Raw genomic sequence first — 17,825 nt, 5'->3', positions numbered from 1 at the left:
CTGGGCCAGGCTGGAGCCAGGAGCTTCTTCCAGGCCTCCCACGTGGGCAGCAGGGGCCTAAGCACTCCAGCCATCGTCTGCCGCTTTCCCAGGCCATTAGCTGGGAGCTGGATCAGAAGTGGAGCAGCTGGGACTGGAACCGGCCCTCTGATACAATGTGGTATTACAGGCGGTGTCTTAACCTGCTATGCTATAACCCCAGCCCCATTACTAACAGGTTAATGAAAATTCATGATGTTATCTCAGTCATTTTCTGATGTCAGTGAAGAGTTTGAATTACAGATGCCTTAGAAATTATGCATGGCCATCTCTGTTAAGCATTTGATCTAATTTTTTTCACTTCCCTATCAAAGTTTGCACAAAAAGGAGTAATGCCATTTTATCCACTATCGAGAATATGCTATTTAAGTTGAGAGCATCACCATCGGCCTTTAGTGCCCCCAGTTTGTAATCGGTTTAATGTTGCGTGACGCCATACTGCCTTTCAGCATGAATGAAAATTAAAATCGATAGAAGCAGAGACAAAGAGAAAAACTTGATGAAAAGAAGTTATAAGCTGTTTCAATTCGATTGATACCCCATTGAAAATTATGAAAAAGATAATCTTAGCTTTTTCTTTCTCCTTCTGTAATTCTGATGTCACTCCTAGGTATGTGGCTTCTAAAACTAAAAGTATAGCTGACTTCTGAGAGGAGGAGTAAAAATGCGCTTAACAGAGCCAATGCATTTAGTTGAAGGAGGGGGTTGGAGAGAGCCCAAACCATAGGGCTAAATGTCTAGCAGTTGATTGATAAGTCTGAAGTAGAGAACAGTTTGCCTCAGTTCACCAATGAAATCATACATTACGGAGTTGTGGTAGAGCCCAGAGTTGTCTGGGTAAAGTTACGGCTTCCGGCCTTCTTCGTGACAAACCAGGTGAAAAATGTGCTCCCATCTCCATAAACACACCTCCCCTTTTGATGGTGCACTCAGGGTGCCATTAGATAGGGTTCAGTTGCTAAAGGTGGCCCACAGGACCACAATAACACGGCTTAGAAACACGGCCTGGTACCAGAGAAACGTTACAATACGACAGCAACATTCAAGGTAGCCTGTGGACTCGCAGGCACAGGCTACACCAAGTCCCAAGAGGACAGCATCAGGGAATGTCAAAAAGTTTTGGAGAATTGGAATTCAAAAATATGCTTATTTTAGTGCACAAACATTTTGGGAGCCACACGTTATTTCTCCATGTTATTCATTTTCCATGAACTTTTGGAAGACTCCTTATCTAATAATAACTTTGTTCCTACCCTACAGAAATCCACCGTCTCCATGTAGTATGTATTATTTAACACAAAGGTTAAAGGTCATCTCTGTTATTTCAGAATTAAAATCATATTGAGGACATAGCCACATTTCTCAGTTTACATGATTTGACAGCTATATCAGCCCACCACACAGGGGTCCCATGACCAGACCTGTCTATCCCAGGGGAAATAATGCACTCCAGTGTAAAATTTCTCCAACTCCCGATTAGCTGCACACTAGGGCAAGAGTGATTAGCCCTCAGTCACAGTGGAGAAGCTGTTAAAGAGCACCGTACAGATTGCACTCTCCAGTCAGCCGTTCTAGGCAGCCTGCCATCCGTGTCCTGCCTCCTGAAACTCATTGCCCTCAGAGTGCTCTTCCTGCACCAGGAGGTCTCCCATCCGTTTTCTTCTCTCCTTCAAGGCACATCCTACCTGGCCAGGTATTCCTAGCCCAGCTCTTAGTTCTGCAACTTCCTTTTATTTCAAGCACTCTCTGATCCACCAAACATGTTGTTGCCATTGAGGACTGATATCTTTAAATGTCACGAGAACATAAATTTGAGACACAAGAATGTCTTCCAGGTTGTATGAATAGTAATCACTCCTAAAGAGACTTTGGTTTGGGGGTGGTACAGGAATTTCTTTAAGTATCCACGTCAAATTTCTAGCCCACCAAATTAAATTTAATTATTTCTCAGTGATCCAAGTGTCTCAATCAACCATCCACCCACTTTTGTCTTTTCACACACAATAATGGTGGCAAATAGCAATTTTTACATGGAATGTGACAACAGATGAGACATACATCATATAAACCTTCTACATCATACCCAGTAATTTTCCTAAAGTTTCATGATCACAATTAATGGCCAGGCATTGTTTATGTGGACACTTCAAAAAGTTTTTGGAAAAGGAAATTTAAAAAATTGAAATGTTATGGGGGGGGTCTTAAAAAGTGCATTGTGAAAAAACTATGCATGATTTCAAAGCTTTTTGCACTATGACAAACTCTTTTAATCTCATTTTCCATGCACTTCTAAAAAAATTTTTTTAATTTGTTTGAAAGGCACAGTTAGAAAGATGGAGAGAGGGAGAGACACGGAGATCTTACGTCTGCTGGTTCATTCCCCAAATGGCTAGGAGCCAGGAGCTTTGTCCAGGTCTCCCATGTGGGTGCAGGGGCCCAAGCGCTTGGGCCATCTTCCATTGCTTTCCCAGGTACATCAGCAAGAAGCCAGATCAGAAGTGGAGCAGCTGGGATTAGAACTGGTGCCAATATGGGATGCACCGCAGAGCGAGCCTCTCCGTGAACTTGTTGAAGTACCCTCATATTCAGATTGCTATAAATCATTGTTCTCTGGATTTAACTGGGTAAATATTCCCATGGGGAACTTTCCGATACAGATGTTTTTATTGAGATGTATCCTGTGAAACAAGAACCAAGCATCACATTAATATTGCCCCATGGAGTCATGGTCACAATCACAACTCTCAGATTTTCATCCAGTGTGTTCCAGGTTGACTCATTGTCTCCCTTACTTCTTGCCTCTTCCCTTTTTAAAGGAGGAAGAAGTTTCAGTAGGGTCCTCCACCCCAAGAAGTATCTAAGTCAAATCTAAGTGAGCATATCATTACTTAATTTCAAGCCTCTCCATAGACACCGACATTATGTTAAGATTTTTTTTTCCATTTAAAAACTCATTTGGTGGCTTCCTTTCCTTCATCAACAATCTCATCTTTCTTCCTTTTCCATAAGTTGAATTTGATTGAAACTCCTCCCTCACACGAAGTATGTCCATTGGATTCAGCAACTGGGCTAGTGCATATGTAGCTGGGAGCAAGATAAACCATGCCAGGGCTTTCCCTTTTGGTCTGTCCCCAGTGGTAAGAGATCACATTGGATCAGTTCAGAGAAATGAGGCTGTTCTGTCTGCCAGACAAAAAGCTTTCTGTGATAAGCCCCTATTAGGCAAGGTACAAGGAAAGAGTAATCCACTCCACCGGTTCTTGTGGGATTCTTGCGCTTAAATTCCAGCTAATAGCCATGGTATCTTGTGTTGGAATGTTACCAGCCTTTGCAACTATTCGGTCTGGCATTGAGAAAGAAAAAGAAAATGGCGGTGAAGGAGCGAACACCTGTAAATATTCCTCCCCCGCCCCCCACCCCGAATTATCTTAAGGGCAATTGGTCTTCCCGGTGTAGCCCATTTGTGCAAGGTGATAGTTGCTTGGATTCCTTTAGTTGGAACTCCACCTGCAGGCAAAGCAAGGTGTGACTCAACTGTAAGAGACTGAACTTGAGCGTTTGCTGACACAATGCAGGAATTGAATTTTTAGCAGCTATGGCATTGATTTGCAGTTCCCTTCGAATCCATTTTGTTAGCTCCTTGGGTTCAGGCTATCATTTCCAGATTCCACTAGAAACTTGTATTATTATAAGTAATCAATTTCAAAGCCTGTGTGTGCTACTTCAAACCAAGGGTAGCTTGATGATTAGCATCAATGCATCATTTTCCTCTTGCATTAGAATTATCTTTTGTCTTAGTATGTTCACTGAGAAATGACTTCTTTTTAGCTGAGAATAAGTTGGGCATCTTCTAAATGATCTCAGTTCTGCAACTGACTGCACAGACAGTGGCAGTTACAAAAGTTTCAGTTGCTAAAAAGGATCCACAGGATCCAAATGACAGTGCTTGCAAATGTACAGTTCATTGCAGGAAAAGGATACAGTATACCCACAACATTGAAACCAGGGTGTGCAATACAGCATAGGGAACAGAGGGACCTGGTGCAAACAGCAATTGCCCTTTCTCTGCAAGGGCCACACCAAGCTACATGTTCCCTCTTGGATTAGGAACCATTGATGAGAGCACAAAACAACTTGGAAGCCAAGGAGCACAAATTGGAATCTCAGCTAGTTTCTTATATCCTACAGGTAACCTAGGCATATAGCCAGCTCCAAACCCAGTAGCATCCACGGGTCTCACTGAGACCAAGTAAAAATGGTCCATGTTACTGAAAGCAATAAACATTGATGATGACCTGTAACCCATGGTTACATGTCAGCACAGTAAGCTGTTGCTTTTCATTGCTTTGACTGGAGCCCTGTGCTGTGTAGATATTTTAGGAAAACATCTCATGCCGACTCCCAGCACTCTGAGTTAACCCTCCAAGCACAGATGGCCTACATCAAAGTGCATTGACTTTTCTTGCTGTGCAAAGATTTGTTTGCAAAGTTCTTTAACCTTAAATCTGAGCGGCCCATAGAATGGCATGATGTCACCGTGTACCTTCTACCTGGGCAAACACACCATTCCTCATTGCCTCCCCTTTTCTCTATCTGTGCTAATGAGATTGCGGGCTCTTTTATAAGGCAACATAGAATATCCAGGTGGATGGTAGGTTGAGTTTGGGGTTGTATGGACACCATGAGACTTTGTTCCCACCACTAACCAATGTTTTGGTGCTTCTTTTTCCTTCCATGATTATCATTAGTGTGGAATGCAGAATGGTTTTCTCTTTCTGTGAAGTCCAAGAAGGACACGTTCTGCCTGCTTTTCTGCCTTTGGTATCTACCTCTGTGAGGAATCAGAAAACCTTGGTATCCTGCCTTAACACCCGGAGCAAGTCTTGCTATGTCTGCTCTCAGTTTTCTCAATTCCAAAACAACTGTAAAAGTGTATGCTTCTGGAAAAGGGAAAAAGAAATAATGTGCCTTAGCTCCTCATTTGTGGCATACGTGGAAGGGAATAGAGTTGGTATTTGAAGGTCACTGCTACATGGTTCCTATTCTGTTTTTTTGTTTTGTTTTGTTTTTAATTTTTAAAGATTTATTTATTTGAAAGAGTTACACTGAGAGAGGAGAGACAGAGAGAGACAGAAAGAGAGGTCTTCCATCTGATGGTTCATGCCCCAGATGGCCACAACAGCCAGAGCTATGCCGATCCGAAGCCAGGAGCCAGGAGCTCCTTCCGGGTCTCCCACGTGGGTGCAGGGGCCCAAGGACTTGGGCCATCTTGTGCTATCCCAGACCATAGCAGAGAGCTGGATCGGAAGAGGAGTAGCCGGGACTCGAACTGGCACCCATATGGGATGCCGGCGCTTCAGGCCAGGGCATTAACTCGCTGCACCACAGTGCCGGCACCATGGTTCCGATTCTTCAGTGGCATCACAAGCTAAAGCATTTTATAACGTAAAAAGACTCTTCAGAAGAGACAATATAATAGTATATTGGATTTTTATGTATCTTTAAAAATATGTACCCCTGGTGAATGCACTAAAGGATATACACAACAAGGCTTCAAAAAGTTCATGCAAAATGTGCCTTCTTTTAATCCTATTTCCCATGAGTTTTTTGAAGCCCTCTCATATAAATATATATTTTAATAGAAATTCCTAGCTTAAGATAAAAGGATAGTTTCACAAAATTGTGTCTGCTGCTTGCTTATTGAGGCTTCAAGAAACAGCTACTCATTATGCTGAAAAATTCATCAAAAAAAAAAAAACCTCAGTGTGTTATTTAAGATGTTCATTTTGAACAGTAAGTGTGTGCCCATGTGGCAATTAAATAGCCCCTATCGATTTTCTCACCTCTTTCCAGGTGCATAGCATGGACTGGGTATACCTAAATAGAAGTCTTTGGACAGTCGCTTCCTGAAAGTGGCATTCTGTTTGCGGTGTTGGTTTGGGGAAGCGTATTCTTCAGTCTTGTGTGATGGATGATTCTTGTGCTTAACCACATCAAGTTTTAGCAGAGCACGCTGCACAGTATTTCTCTCCTAACTATGTCATCTTCTGCTCCTGTTATTTCAGAGCAATTGCTCTGCTCCCCTCTGGAGCTATTTATACGCCACGATTTCTGTTCTCTGTGTTACCTGTTCACCTGCACAGAGATAAGAGAAGACCCACTAAAGTGAAATTCATGCAATTTTGCTGTTTCCATCACATGAGTAAATTAGACTCTTAATACAAAAGTGAATCTAAAAATTCTCACTTGTTAGTTCTTATATTCTGGAATCTAAGGCAAAATATTTATAATGATTAAAGCAGAGTAATGAAAAAAGAAAATAATGGAAAAATATCAAGCCACCCACAGCTTTCTTCTTGATATAAAGAAATACATTGGGAATGTTGGTGTTTGGGGGAAACCCATTCCTCTCTTCCAGTGGTGGAACTGGTGTGCTGTATTTCTCAATGGTCTCACTCCCTGCACTTGGAAATTTGCCCTCTGTGGAAGTCACACAGAAGAGAGGATGAAAGTGTTTTCTGTCTCTCTTGGTCTTTCCAGTCTCATACAGTCCCCCATCAGTCTTCCCCTCCTGTCTGCTTGCTTTGTTATTTTTTAATTCTTTATTCTTTTCCCCACCTAACTTTTTCAAATCAGTCTCCCAAGTTATATTGCTTTCTGCCGCTTTAAGCAAAGTCTCAGTTTCCATGAAAAGAGCTCATTTCTCTAGCTTTAGAGGACGCTCATGCAGTCAGCAATGGGCCGCGTATGTGATGGTGGTGCCCAAGGATGCTGTGTCCTAGAGATGTCAGAGCCATATTTGTGTGTGTACACAACGTGGTGTTTTTTGTTAAAGATTATTTATTTGAAACAGTTACACAGAGAGAAGGAGAGGCAGAGAGAGAGTGAGAGAGAGGTCTTCCATCTGCTGGTTCACTCCCCAATTGGCCGCAACTCTCAGGGGTGCACCGATCCGAAGCCAGGAGCTTCTTCTGGGTCTCCCATGCAGGTGCAGGGGCCCAAGGACTTGGGCCATCTTCCACTGCTTTCTCAGGCCATAGCAGAGCTGGATAGGAACTGGAGCAGCTGGGACTTGAACTGGTGCCCATATGGGGCATTACCCACTTCGCCATAGCGTCGGCCCCCACACCATGGTGTTGACACCATAGCAAGATTGACCACAGTTCTCAGAATGAGTCTCTTATTAGGTATGACTGTATTTTTTAAATAAATCTCCTTTTTTTTAAAAAAAAAGATTTATTTACTTACTTGAAAGAGAAGTGAAGGAGAGGCAGAGACGGAGATCTTCCATCTGCTGGTTCACTCCCCAGATGGTTGCAACAGCCAGGGCTGGGCTATCCTGGTCTGCCATGTGGGCCTAGGGGCCCAAGGACTTGGGCCAGCCTCCACTGCTTCCCCAGGCACATTAGCATGGAGCTGGATGGGAAGTGGAACAGCCAGGACTCAAACTGGTACTGATATGGGGTGCCAGCATTGCAGACAGCAGCTTACCCATTACACCACAATGCCAGTCCCTATAACTGGTTTTAAAATAAAAGAAGATATGTCTGTCCTTCCATAGACAGATGCCAGTCTGAGACATCTTAGGGAGGCTGGTTCCTAGGAGCACAGAGCTGTACTCTTCGGGATGGAAGACAGAAAAAACTGTTTCCATCATCAATTCTCCTTCATGCTTCCAGAAAATTCCAGAGTTTTCTATCTTCTGTTTTTCAAACAGAGAAATTTGGGCTATGTAGGTATGAACCCATAGATACTAATCACTTTTTTTTTTTACTATTTCGTTAGAACTAGCTGCATCTAACCAGTAAAATATGTTAATGCCTTAAATTTGTTATTTCAAAAGCTGTTTACTGCTGGAGATGACCTGTATTTATCTGAAGTTGCATTTATAATTATATTGCCCCTTCCCCATAGAGGCATGAGAGATTGACTTAAGTATCATTGATTCCTTGTCTCAAAGGACTGAGAAGTGCAATCAGAACATAGGTGTAGAAAGTGGTATAAAATCCATATTGTTGCACTTGCAATTTGACTGGGAAATTGCTTTGGAGAAAAGCATCTTTTCATGACCCTTGCAAATGAAGTTTGTGATATGCTGATATTGGACGAGGTTGAAGTTTGACTTCTGTTACATTTTTGTGTTGCAGCATATGATTAAATAACCACCTCAGATCAAGGGATTGTGCCCTCTCCCTACCATCAGTCTTATAAAGTTCTTAGAGAACTTGAAAAGTACATTGCATAATACAGCTTGAAGGTGAAAGGGGAGATAAATAAGCCTCAGGTCTGAAAATTGGATAAGTTATGAAGTTGTTTCGGTTGGCCTATGGAAAATTTTAGTGAAGTTGATTATTTTTTCACCTCAGGTTAAGGTAGCAGAGAGATGCTTAGGTGATGGATATTTTAAAGGGAAAACCACTTAGGATTATAAATGTACAGCTAGAAATAGAGTTTACACAGTCCCAATCACACAGATTAATCTGACCTTCTCTAATACTAATATAAAAAAGAGTTGTCAGACTGTTTCAAAATCTCTACTAAACTTTTATTATTATTATGACTATTGTTATTATTCAGGTAGAAATGATTCTGCTTACACAGAACACGATAGGTTTCCTTACCTCTTAGATATTCCCTAATGGTTTGGGGATGGAAACGTGTGTCTGCCCACGTGGTATCCTGTGCCACTGAAATTTTAGAACAAGCTCAGATGGTCGAGCTCCCAGACACCTCTGCAAGGGCTGGGTTCAGCTGGAGGTCAGTGAAGGGTATGAGACAACCCTACCAAGAGTCTCAAAACAAAAGGAAGGCTGACGGATCATGTGTGCTTGTATGTGGTTCTTGCAGTGGATCTCTTGACCCTGTCAGCTGCATGCGATGCCTTGGACCAGCACAACCTCAAGCAAAATGACCAGCCGATGGATATCCTGCAGATCATCAATTGTCTAACCACTGTTTATGATCGCCTGGAGCAAGAGCACAACAATTTGGTCAACGTCCCTCTCTGCGTGGATATGTGTCTCAACTGGCTGCTGAATGTTTATGATACGTACGTATGACAAGTTTTCTTCCAGCTCTGTCAAGGGAGGCTTAGCTTGCTGTAGACCTAGTGCTGTCCCTGTGGTAAATCATTTCCGTATTTATGTGCCTTGAAAAACACCTTGATAAGCTAGGAGATGAGAGAGAATAGATTGCTCTCAGATTAGAAAACAAACAAAACCCTGAGCTATTCATTTTTCGGATACTAGACTGATTTCACGTGTAGCTATTGGTTCTATCCCTTTCTGGCCTGCATATATTGAAAATGCTCCATGCTCTTGGAGGCTGGCTCACTCTCTCTGTCCCTAGAGATGCTTGCATGGAATTGTCCTAGTTGATACTGAGAAGGAATTTGCGGAAGATTATGAATTGATAAGACAAATGGAATGAAAATAAGCCCTTAATGTAGCCAACTCAGCTCCTTAAACTGAGGAAGTGTTGGTTTTGTCTTGTTTTTTAATAAGGTGTTAGGACGTTTCAGTTTGACACCTCCATTCATCACTCTCAGAGAGCAATTGTTTATTTCTGTTGAATTATACACAGGAGATATCTCCAGTTACAATTTTTGTCTTGAACTTAATGAAAGGAATTGAGTAAGGGAGCAGAAGGCATTGGTCTTGGTTTTCGAACTGAATTCTTCTTAGACCTCAGAATTACATGCCTCATTTCACACATCAACAAGAACATATTCCCATTTGGAGATCTGGGAAGGTTTTCTGAGAGGAATTGAATATCAGCTATTTTGCCTTTTGCCTTTGTGCTAGACTTCTACCACCACGCTCGCAAATATTGATGCCTTTTTTCTTTGTTACTTTGATAAGGGATTGCTTTTTTAAACCACCTGCCTATTGAATTCAATATAACCGTCGACCAGGTCCTTAAACATGTTGGATCTTAAGTGTGGATTACATTTACCTTTGTGTTGATAAGGGTTTGTATTCAGATCTTCCCTCAAATATATTTTGGCACCATTTTCTTTGCCATATGGCATGAAAGACATGTGAATGGATTCTGAATATGTAACTTCCATTCTACCTGCCTGAAGATTGAGGACAATTTTAACTCATTGAAGGCCTGAGTTACTAGATAAGGTTTATTTGTTAAACTTTGATACACCTTTTCCTAAGAGGGAAAAAGGATAAGACAGTCCTTCAGTGGTAGCAATTTCTAACATTTCCCTTTGAGGAATTTAATAATTGAAAGTTGAGCATATTGTAGACCGGAACTAACCACAGCTGGGACCTGTCCTTTATGAATAAGTAGTGATAGGTGGCAGAGTTAGTCTAAAATGTTTTTTTTTTAACAACTGTCTAAGGTCTGGTTGCTTTCCATAATTAAGAAACTGAAAAATTATTGAAAGGCATTTTCTACAAAATGGAAAATTTTTCATTTTTATTTTCTGTTTGTTCTCATGGATAAAATAAGCTTGTTAATAAACTGATTATGTAGAATGTGGTATTTTAGCTTTCTATATGTAAAGTAAAAGCATATATATTAAAACATTGATGTAACAGTAGGTTACTTTTCCATTTCTCTTTTAGAGCATGTATTTGAATGCTTTCTAATCGAGTATGTCATTTTTCTAATGGAAATAAATGTTCATATTTTACATTATGTGTCATAGGGCCTGAAGTGATTAATTTTCTTCTCAATAAGGGGCAGTCTAATGAAAATCTGAAAGAGTGTTGAAGAGAGCAGAGCAGTTAGTTGCTGGTAATTTTTTGGGCTTCGGTAACCAAAGTAGGTAATTTGCTTCAGTAACAAAAATAGCTTGGTGCACTGTTGGAAGTCTTCCAGTTACTGATTTAAGCCAAAGTTGCTCTCCATGGGTGAATAGAAGTGTCTCCCCCTGCCTCTCATTGTAAAGAAAGGTTTTGAAGAATTGAAAGCTTGGTAAATATTCACTGGTTGTGTTAAGATTTCCAGTGTATTTTAGGTCATCAGCCAAATAGATAATGAACTTGGAAAAGTTCTTAACAACCTTAATAAAACAGTGACCGATGTGAGTAAAGTTCCATATCCAGTGCTTTTTGTTGTTGTTGTTTCTTAACCAAAAATGTTTACTGTGTGAGGACGTGTCAGTAAATGTTTTCTGGTTTGGTTCTTCATAATAGGGGACGTACGGGGAGGATCCGTGTCCTGTCTTTTAAAACTGGCATCATTTCTCTGTGTAAAGCACATTTGGAAGATAAGTACAGATGTAAGTCATGTATATTAACTCTGTATTCCTTTATTGATGTTGGCTAATCACGCTAGTTCTAGATGGAAAATGACATACTGTTCTTAGTGACAGCAGGTTCCTCGTGTAAGATGTAGAACTGCTTTTAGCGTGTCATAAAATTTGGCTTGTACTGTTCCCTGTCAAACATTAAATTGCAGGTATTTAAATAGAGAACAAGGATTAACTTCTCCAGTCCCAGCATTATTTTATGTTACATTGACTGTCTGAATAAAACACATGTTCCTAGTAGGGATAAAGCCTGATTTCCTAACCCCTTTGTAGAAGTCAGAAAAATAAATGTGAAGCTTTAATCCTGGCATTTGCCTGGTCTTCGGATTCTTATTTAAAGAATATTGTCTGGCACTCATGTTCTAGAAACATTGTTTATTTTATAATCATCTTACTGCAGTTCTAGTGACATACCCAGTTCGGTGACGTGACTAACATTTTATCATTTGAGAGACACATAGCTTACTGTTGGTTAAAGGGTAGGGACCACCCTACAGAATTTCCTTGTTAAGATGCCCACATCTCACATCCGAGTTGAAGTTGTGGCTCCCGAATCCAGCTTTCTGCTGATACACAGCTGGGGAGACAGCAGGCGATGGCTCAGGCACCTGGGTTCCTGTCACCCATGTGGGAGATCGGGATTGAGTTCCCAGCTCCTGGTTTCAGCTCGGATCAGCCCCAGCTTTTGCAGGCTTTTGGGATGTGAATTAGCAAATGGAATCGTGTGTCACCCCCACCCCACCCCACCCCTGTGTGTGTGTGTGTATGTGTGTGTCCGTGTGTCCACCTGTCTATCTCACTCTCTTTGTAGCTCTGCTTCTCAAATAAGTTTAAAAAATTGTAGATCCCAATTAAACCCAAATACTAGAGAAGTGATGGGTTTTAGGGGTAGGGACCTTTGTTTCTGCCAAGGGCCATTTGGATTTTTCTAACCACATTTGCAGGCCGAACAAAATTATCAACTTGAGAATTAGCCTGCCATAGGTTTATCGAACTTCGAGTGCCACCTGTGCTTGTCTTGGCCAGACCATATAAGGCCACTGGATGGATATTCACCATCCCTCGTACGGGACCCAGAAACCATCCATTCCCACTGGGAAGCACTGTGCTTGTTTTTTCCCTTTAAATACATGGAGGAAACTTTGTTGTAGGAACATTAAACAAACCAAGTCTATCTGGTCTTTTCTATTTTGCTCTAAGGCCTGGTCACACTTAAATGAGGGGATGTGCTAAGCTTAAAGACAGGCCACAGAAAAATGAGGCTGAATTCCTCCAAAGCTACTCTGTCCTACTGCTCATCTCTCCTCTAGGAATAAGCAGCCAAATCTACAAACCGTTTTATTTTATTTTTTAAAGATTTATATATTTATTTGAAAGGCAGTGTTACAGAAAGAGAGAGAGGTCTTCCATCCACTGATTCACTCCTTAGATGGCCACAATGGCCGGAGCTGTGCCAGTCCGAAGCCAGGAACCAGGAGCCTCCTCAGGGTCTCCCACACAAGCTCAAACTGGCACCCGTATGGGATGCTGGCCCCCCACAAACCATTTTAGCTGTGAATTTTATGTTGTCTCTCTTTGAATTTTCTTATCCTAAGAACCAAAGAAAAATAACTAAACAGCTTTTTAAAAAAAATATTTGAGAAGCAGACAGAGACAGAATTCCCATTTGCTGGTCAAATGCCCGAATGTCTGCAGTAGACAAAGCTGGGCCAGGCTGATGCCAGGAGCTGGGGATTTGATCCAGGTCTCCCACATGAGAGGCAGGGACCTTAATAATCAAGCCATCACCTGCTGCTTTCCAGGGTCCCAATTAGCAGGAAGCTGTCATTGGAAGCAGAGCCGGGACTTGAACCTAGGCTCTCTGACAAGGGATGTAGGCAATTTAAACAGCCACTTAAAGTGCTAGGCCAAATGGCTGCCCCTTTTCTTAGCCATTTAGAATTGTACCAGGGTCCTTAAAATGTTTTTGGAAAATGGAATTAAAGGGTAAGCTTATTTGTGTGCAAAACAACTTTGAAATCCATGCATTATTTCTTTTTGTAATACCTCTTTTTCAGGAACTTTTTGAAGACCCCCTTGATTGCATGGATTTAAAAATGTTTTCCACAAAATAAATTTACCTCTTATTTCTCATTTCCTATGAACATTTTGAAGTACCCTCATATTTTGGATAAAACGATATTCTTGTGGTCTTTCCCTCTTTAAAATTTGTCATTATTAATTATAGGTTGCCGAATCTAACCTTATGTATCACGTTGTAAATACAAAATTGAATCATTAAGGGCATTTTGAGATTCCGTTTCAAGTTAACGACTAAGAGGGAATATAAAGGTTGTTAAAATATTAACTGCAAAGTGAGACATTTAAAAATAATTCATAACTTTGCCCAAAATAATCTATGTATGCGTAATGGAGAGATGGTGCAAAGCTATGCATGTGGTTTCAATTTTGTTCTGACCATCTTAGATAGCTGGCTAAGCTATTTAATTCTTAGAGTTTAAGAGGGGTTTATGGATACAGAAAGCTTTTTTTGGATTTACCTTTATTGGCAACTTCTGAGTGAATAGAGAGTATGATTACAATGCTTGTATTTCTGAGAACAAAACATTCCTTGGAAGCATTTGCTATGTTCTTTCATTCTGTCATGCACATGTATTGGGTACCTGTTGTGGACACACAGTTGACCAAGACATGGTTCCTGTCCTCAGGGCAATCTCATTCTGCAGCTAAAAAGACAAACACATGTTAAGTCAATGACAGAGAATAGTGGGTGTGAGCTTATTACAATATGCGCGGCATCCTGTGGGCACACCTACAGAAGCTCAATCATAGTGACGTCATAAAGAATTCTCAGTTTTCCATCTCTGATATTCAAAGGGAATGGTGCTTTGGCCTAGTTCTGTGGCTCCTAATGCTAAAACATTTATTACATGACAGTGGTTATATCCTATAGTTATATGCATGAATTTCAAATTTATTTATGCACCATAGTAAACTTATCTGTTCATTCCATTTTCTGTGCATTTTTGAAACTCCTCATATATATGTATATATATAATATTTCCCAGAGGATTGTATTCTGGCTTAGGGAAAATTCTAGTGCCAAAGCTGTATATAAACTTGCATCTCATGCAGAGCTATAGTTTATCTATAAACATATGTATCTTTATATATGCACAGTAGTGATTAACTTAGCCTACAAAATAATAAATGTGCAGATTAGCATACATTAGAAGGAACACCTTCCCCCGCCCACCACCACTCTGTGGTAATAGTGACTATTCTTGGTACTGGAATTGAGTTAGACATTAGGTTCTATTATTATCCATTTAGTGCTATATTATTCTTATTGTTGCAATTCTTTTCTTCCTTCTGTAGACCTTTTCAAGCAAGTGGCAAGTTCAACAGGATTTTGTGACCAGCGGAGGCTGGGCCTCCTCCTGCATGACTCTATCCAAATACCAAGACAATTGGGTGAAGTTGCATCCTTTGGGGGCAGTAACATTGAACCAAGTGTCAGAAGCTGCTTCCAGTTTGTAAGTTATTCACCTTCTCAAGTAACATACTTACGCTTTTGTATTTTAGAAATTAATTGTAAAAAAAAAAAAAAAAACGACATAACTTTGCTTTCTCGCTGTAGCTCTTTTTTGAGGTGGTAGGTCCGTGATTTGGCATATTTGAAACCTCTGTAGGAAGTAGCTTCTGGGACTCTGGGTTTTGGGAACAAAGATAGTGCCGAGGAAGGAAAAGACATCTGCATGTGCAGTAGGGACCCCACTGCTCCTGAGCTTGGTAGGAGGGAATCAATCTCCCGCTTCTGCCACAGAAGCGCTTTGTAAATAAGAAAATAACCTTTGTAGGTGAGTGTCTCGGTCTCCTGGTTTTTCCCCAAGTCTGTTGCGGCCTGTTAAATGTTAACATGGTCATCATTTTTTTAAAAAATCCTCCTTTGCAGCTTTGAAATTTTCCTACTACAAGGCCTGTACGATGAAACTCCACAGTCTTATGAAAAGGGCTGAGGTTTGTACTCTGTTAATGTCTGCCCTGTTGGCTTTTCTCTGTGCCACCTTTCCCTACACCATGCTCAGTGCCCCAGAATCACCCTCTTCTTCCCAAATGCCTGAGCACTCCACTGACAGATGTTTACAGTGCTTGGTAATGCTATTTTGAGTAAGGTAGGTAATGCTATAATGAACATCTTTATGCATTCTGTTCTTGGCTTTGAAGTTTGATAAATCTTCAGGACTATGATTACCAGACTAAAGTATACAAATATTCTTGTGGCTTTTGATATATATATCCAGATGCCTTTTCTTCAGAAGTTGTTTTAATGTAATGCCACCCGCGTTGAAGTAGTCAGGTACTTGCAGTACCACATTTTTCACAGTGTTCTGATTTTTTAATGCTAAGGGCTGTTTTCCTTGTAGGGGATTTCTCAATCCATTCAAATCCCATTAACATGGCCGAGATTTACAAAATGGAACAAGCTGTGGAGCTGACTGGGTTAGACCTGTGGTCTCTGACCATAGACTAGGATGAGACTTTGGGCAGCTTCCTGCAGAAGACCTTGAATATTTAGATGATTGGAACAGTTTAGTAGTTAATTTGTCACCGTGATTGAATGTACACATAAGAAATCTACTATGTAGAGTAGTACAGATTATTTAGATTATTTTGCCAAAATGCTGGCAAATTATCTATAATGATAAAATAGGGAGAGATAATGCATTTTTCATCCCAAATTCCAGAAATGTGAATAGACTCTCCCTGCCCAAGTTTGCTTTTACATATTGCTGTGTTCATATTTCTATTCCAGAATGCAAACACAAGTAACTTCCATGCAATGATTATTAATGGCCATAACTAATCCAGACTCATTTTATATTTTAAAATCCAACTACAAAGGAGCCTACAGTGATGTGACTCTTTTCCTCATCGTTGTTTTCCCTTTCAAGTTTCCCTAATCAAGTTTCACTTGCATTTTGTATTCTTTTTTAAAAATATTTATGTATTTGAAAGGTAGAACACGTGCACAAGAGAGAGAAAGAGAGAGCTAACAAGTGATCTTCCAATTGCTGGTTCACTCTCCAAATTGCTGCACCAGTCAGGGCTGGGCCAGGCTGAAACAAGGAGCCTGGAACTCCATTCCAGTCTCCCACATGGGGGGCAGGGGCCCAAGTACTTAGGCCTTCTCCCATTGTTTTTCCGGGCTCATTATCAGGGAGCTGGATCAAAAGTGGAGCGGCTGGGATTCAGCCAGCCCTCTGATGTGGGATGTCAGCATTGCAAGTGAAAGCTTGACTGGCCACGCACGCCACAAAGCTGGCCCCAGTTGCATTTTGCATTGTAGCCATGAAACAGAGATGCACGTGTTCCTCTGCATGTATATACACACATGTGTCTATATGGTGAGCTGGTTTGAGTGAAGGGTTCAGAACATAAAACCCTTGTCGGCTCTACTAAGTGCTGATCATCTGTGCTGCAGAGTAGGCTGGGCAGTGCTCTGGGTAGACTGGGGCTTTTGTGTCTTGTCACACCACTGTGCAGACGCATCAGCAGCCGTGGCCACCCTCGCTGCAGCCTCTGGCCTTCATGTTGTTAGGAGAGAGGCTACTGAGCGGAAGCTCAGCTTTGCCTGGTGCTGCCTTCCTCATCGGGAGAGCAGCCCACTCCATCTCTGCCTGCTGTGGCCTTTTGCTAGAGGCCTCGTCTTCGTTAACCCCGTGTCTCTAGTTTGCTTACTTCTCCAGCTCTGTCATAGCAGTGCCCCCTTCTCACTGCCGAAACTTTGAACTCGCTCCATCCTGGCCTATTAGTCAAACGCCTCCTGGCTAGCCGGTCTCCAAGCTCTTTGTAACATGTTTTGTGACATGGGGAAGAAATCAGTCAAGAGATGAACAGTGGTGACAGGTGCCTCTTTCTTCCCTCTCGACCAGTTTGTATGTTCTGAATTGTTTTCCTTGAGCATTTTCTTATTAGATGAACACACTTCTTTGATGCATTAAATCTGGCAAAGAAAAATGTATACAACAGCATAAAAAGAAACACATTCTCAGACTACTTGAACACAGAGTGATGGTCAAAAATAGTGAATTGGAAAATGGACTCCAGGATTTCATGCAAAAAAACATCGTGTACAGAAAAAGTTTAGGCTTCTAAATCCAGTACTAAACGTGTGTTGTTTTTTTTTTTTTTAAGATTTATTTAGTTAGTTGAAAGGTGGAGTTAGAGAGGCAGAGACAAAGTCTTCTATCCGCTGGTTCATTTCTCAAGTAGCTGAAAGGCTGGAGCTGGCCAATCCAAAGCCTGGAGTTTCTTCCGGGTCTCCCATGCAGGTGCAGGGGCCCAAGAACTTGGGCCATCTTCTACTGCTTTCCCAGGCCATAGCAGAGAGCTGGATCAGAAGTGGAGCAGCCGGGACTCGAACCAGTGCCCATATGGGATATCGGCACTGCAGGCAGCTTTACCTGCTATGCCACAGCGCCGGCCCCAGTCCTCGCCATACTTTGAGGAGAAT

At 41.4% G+C, this 17,825-nt stretch overlaps 1 protein-coding gene across 24 annotated transcripts in view; it reads left to right on the top strand.

The window, feature by feature from the left end:
- Nucleotides 1–17,825, top strand: part of DMD (dystrophin) — a 2,248,405-nt gene that overhangs the window by 2,146,629 nt on the left and 83,951 nt on the right. For all 24 annotated transcript variants that reach the window (XM_070067426.1, XM_051827673.2, XM_051827679.2 and 21 more), the window contains 3 exons: nt 8,887–9,088; nt 11,193–11,278; nt 14,687–14,844. In XM_070067426.1, the coding sequence (XP_069923527.1) occupies nt 8,887–9,088; nt 11,193–11,278; nt 14,687–14,844 (446 nt within the window). The remainder of the gene's footprint in view (nt 1–8,886; nt 9,089–11,192; nt 11,279–14,686; nt 14,845–17,825) is intronic.

Source organism: Oryctolagus cuniculus, chromosome X (genome assembly GCF_964237555.1).
Source record: "Oryctolagus cuniculus chromosome X, mOryCun1.1, whole genome shotgun sequence".
NCBI lineage: Eukaryota > Metazoa > Chordata > Mammalia > Lagomorpha > Leporidae > Oryctolagus > Oryctolagus cuniculus.
The sequence above is the reverse complement of the archived record's forward strand: the minus strand, read 5'-3'. Positions and strand labels throughout refer to the sequence as shown.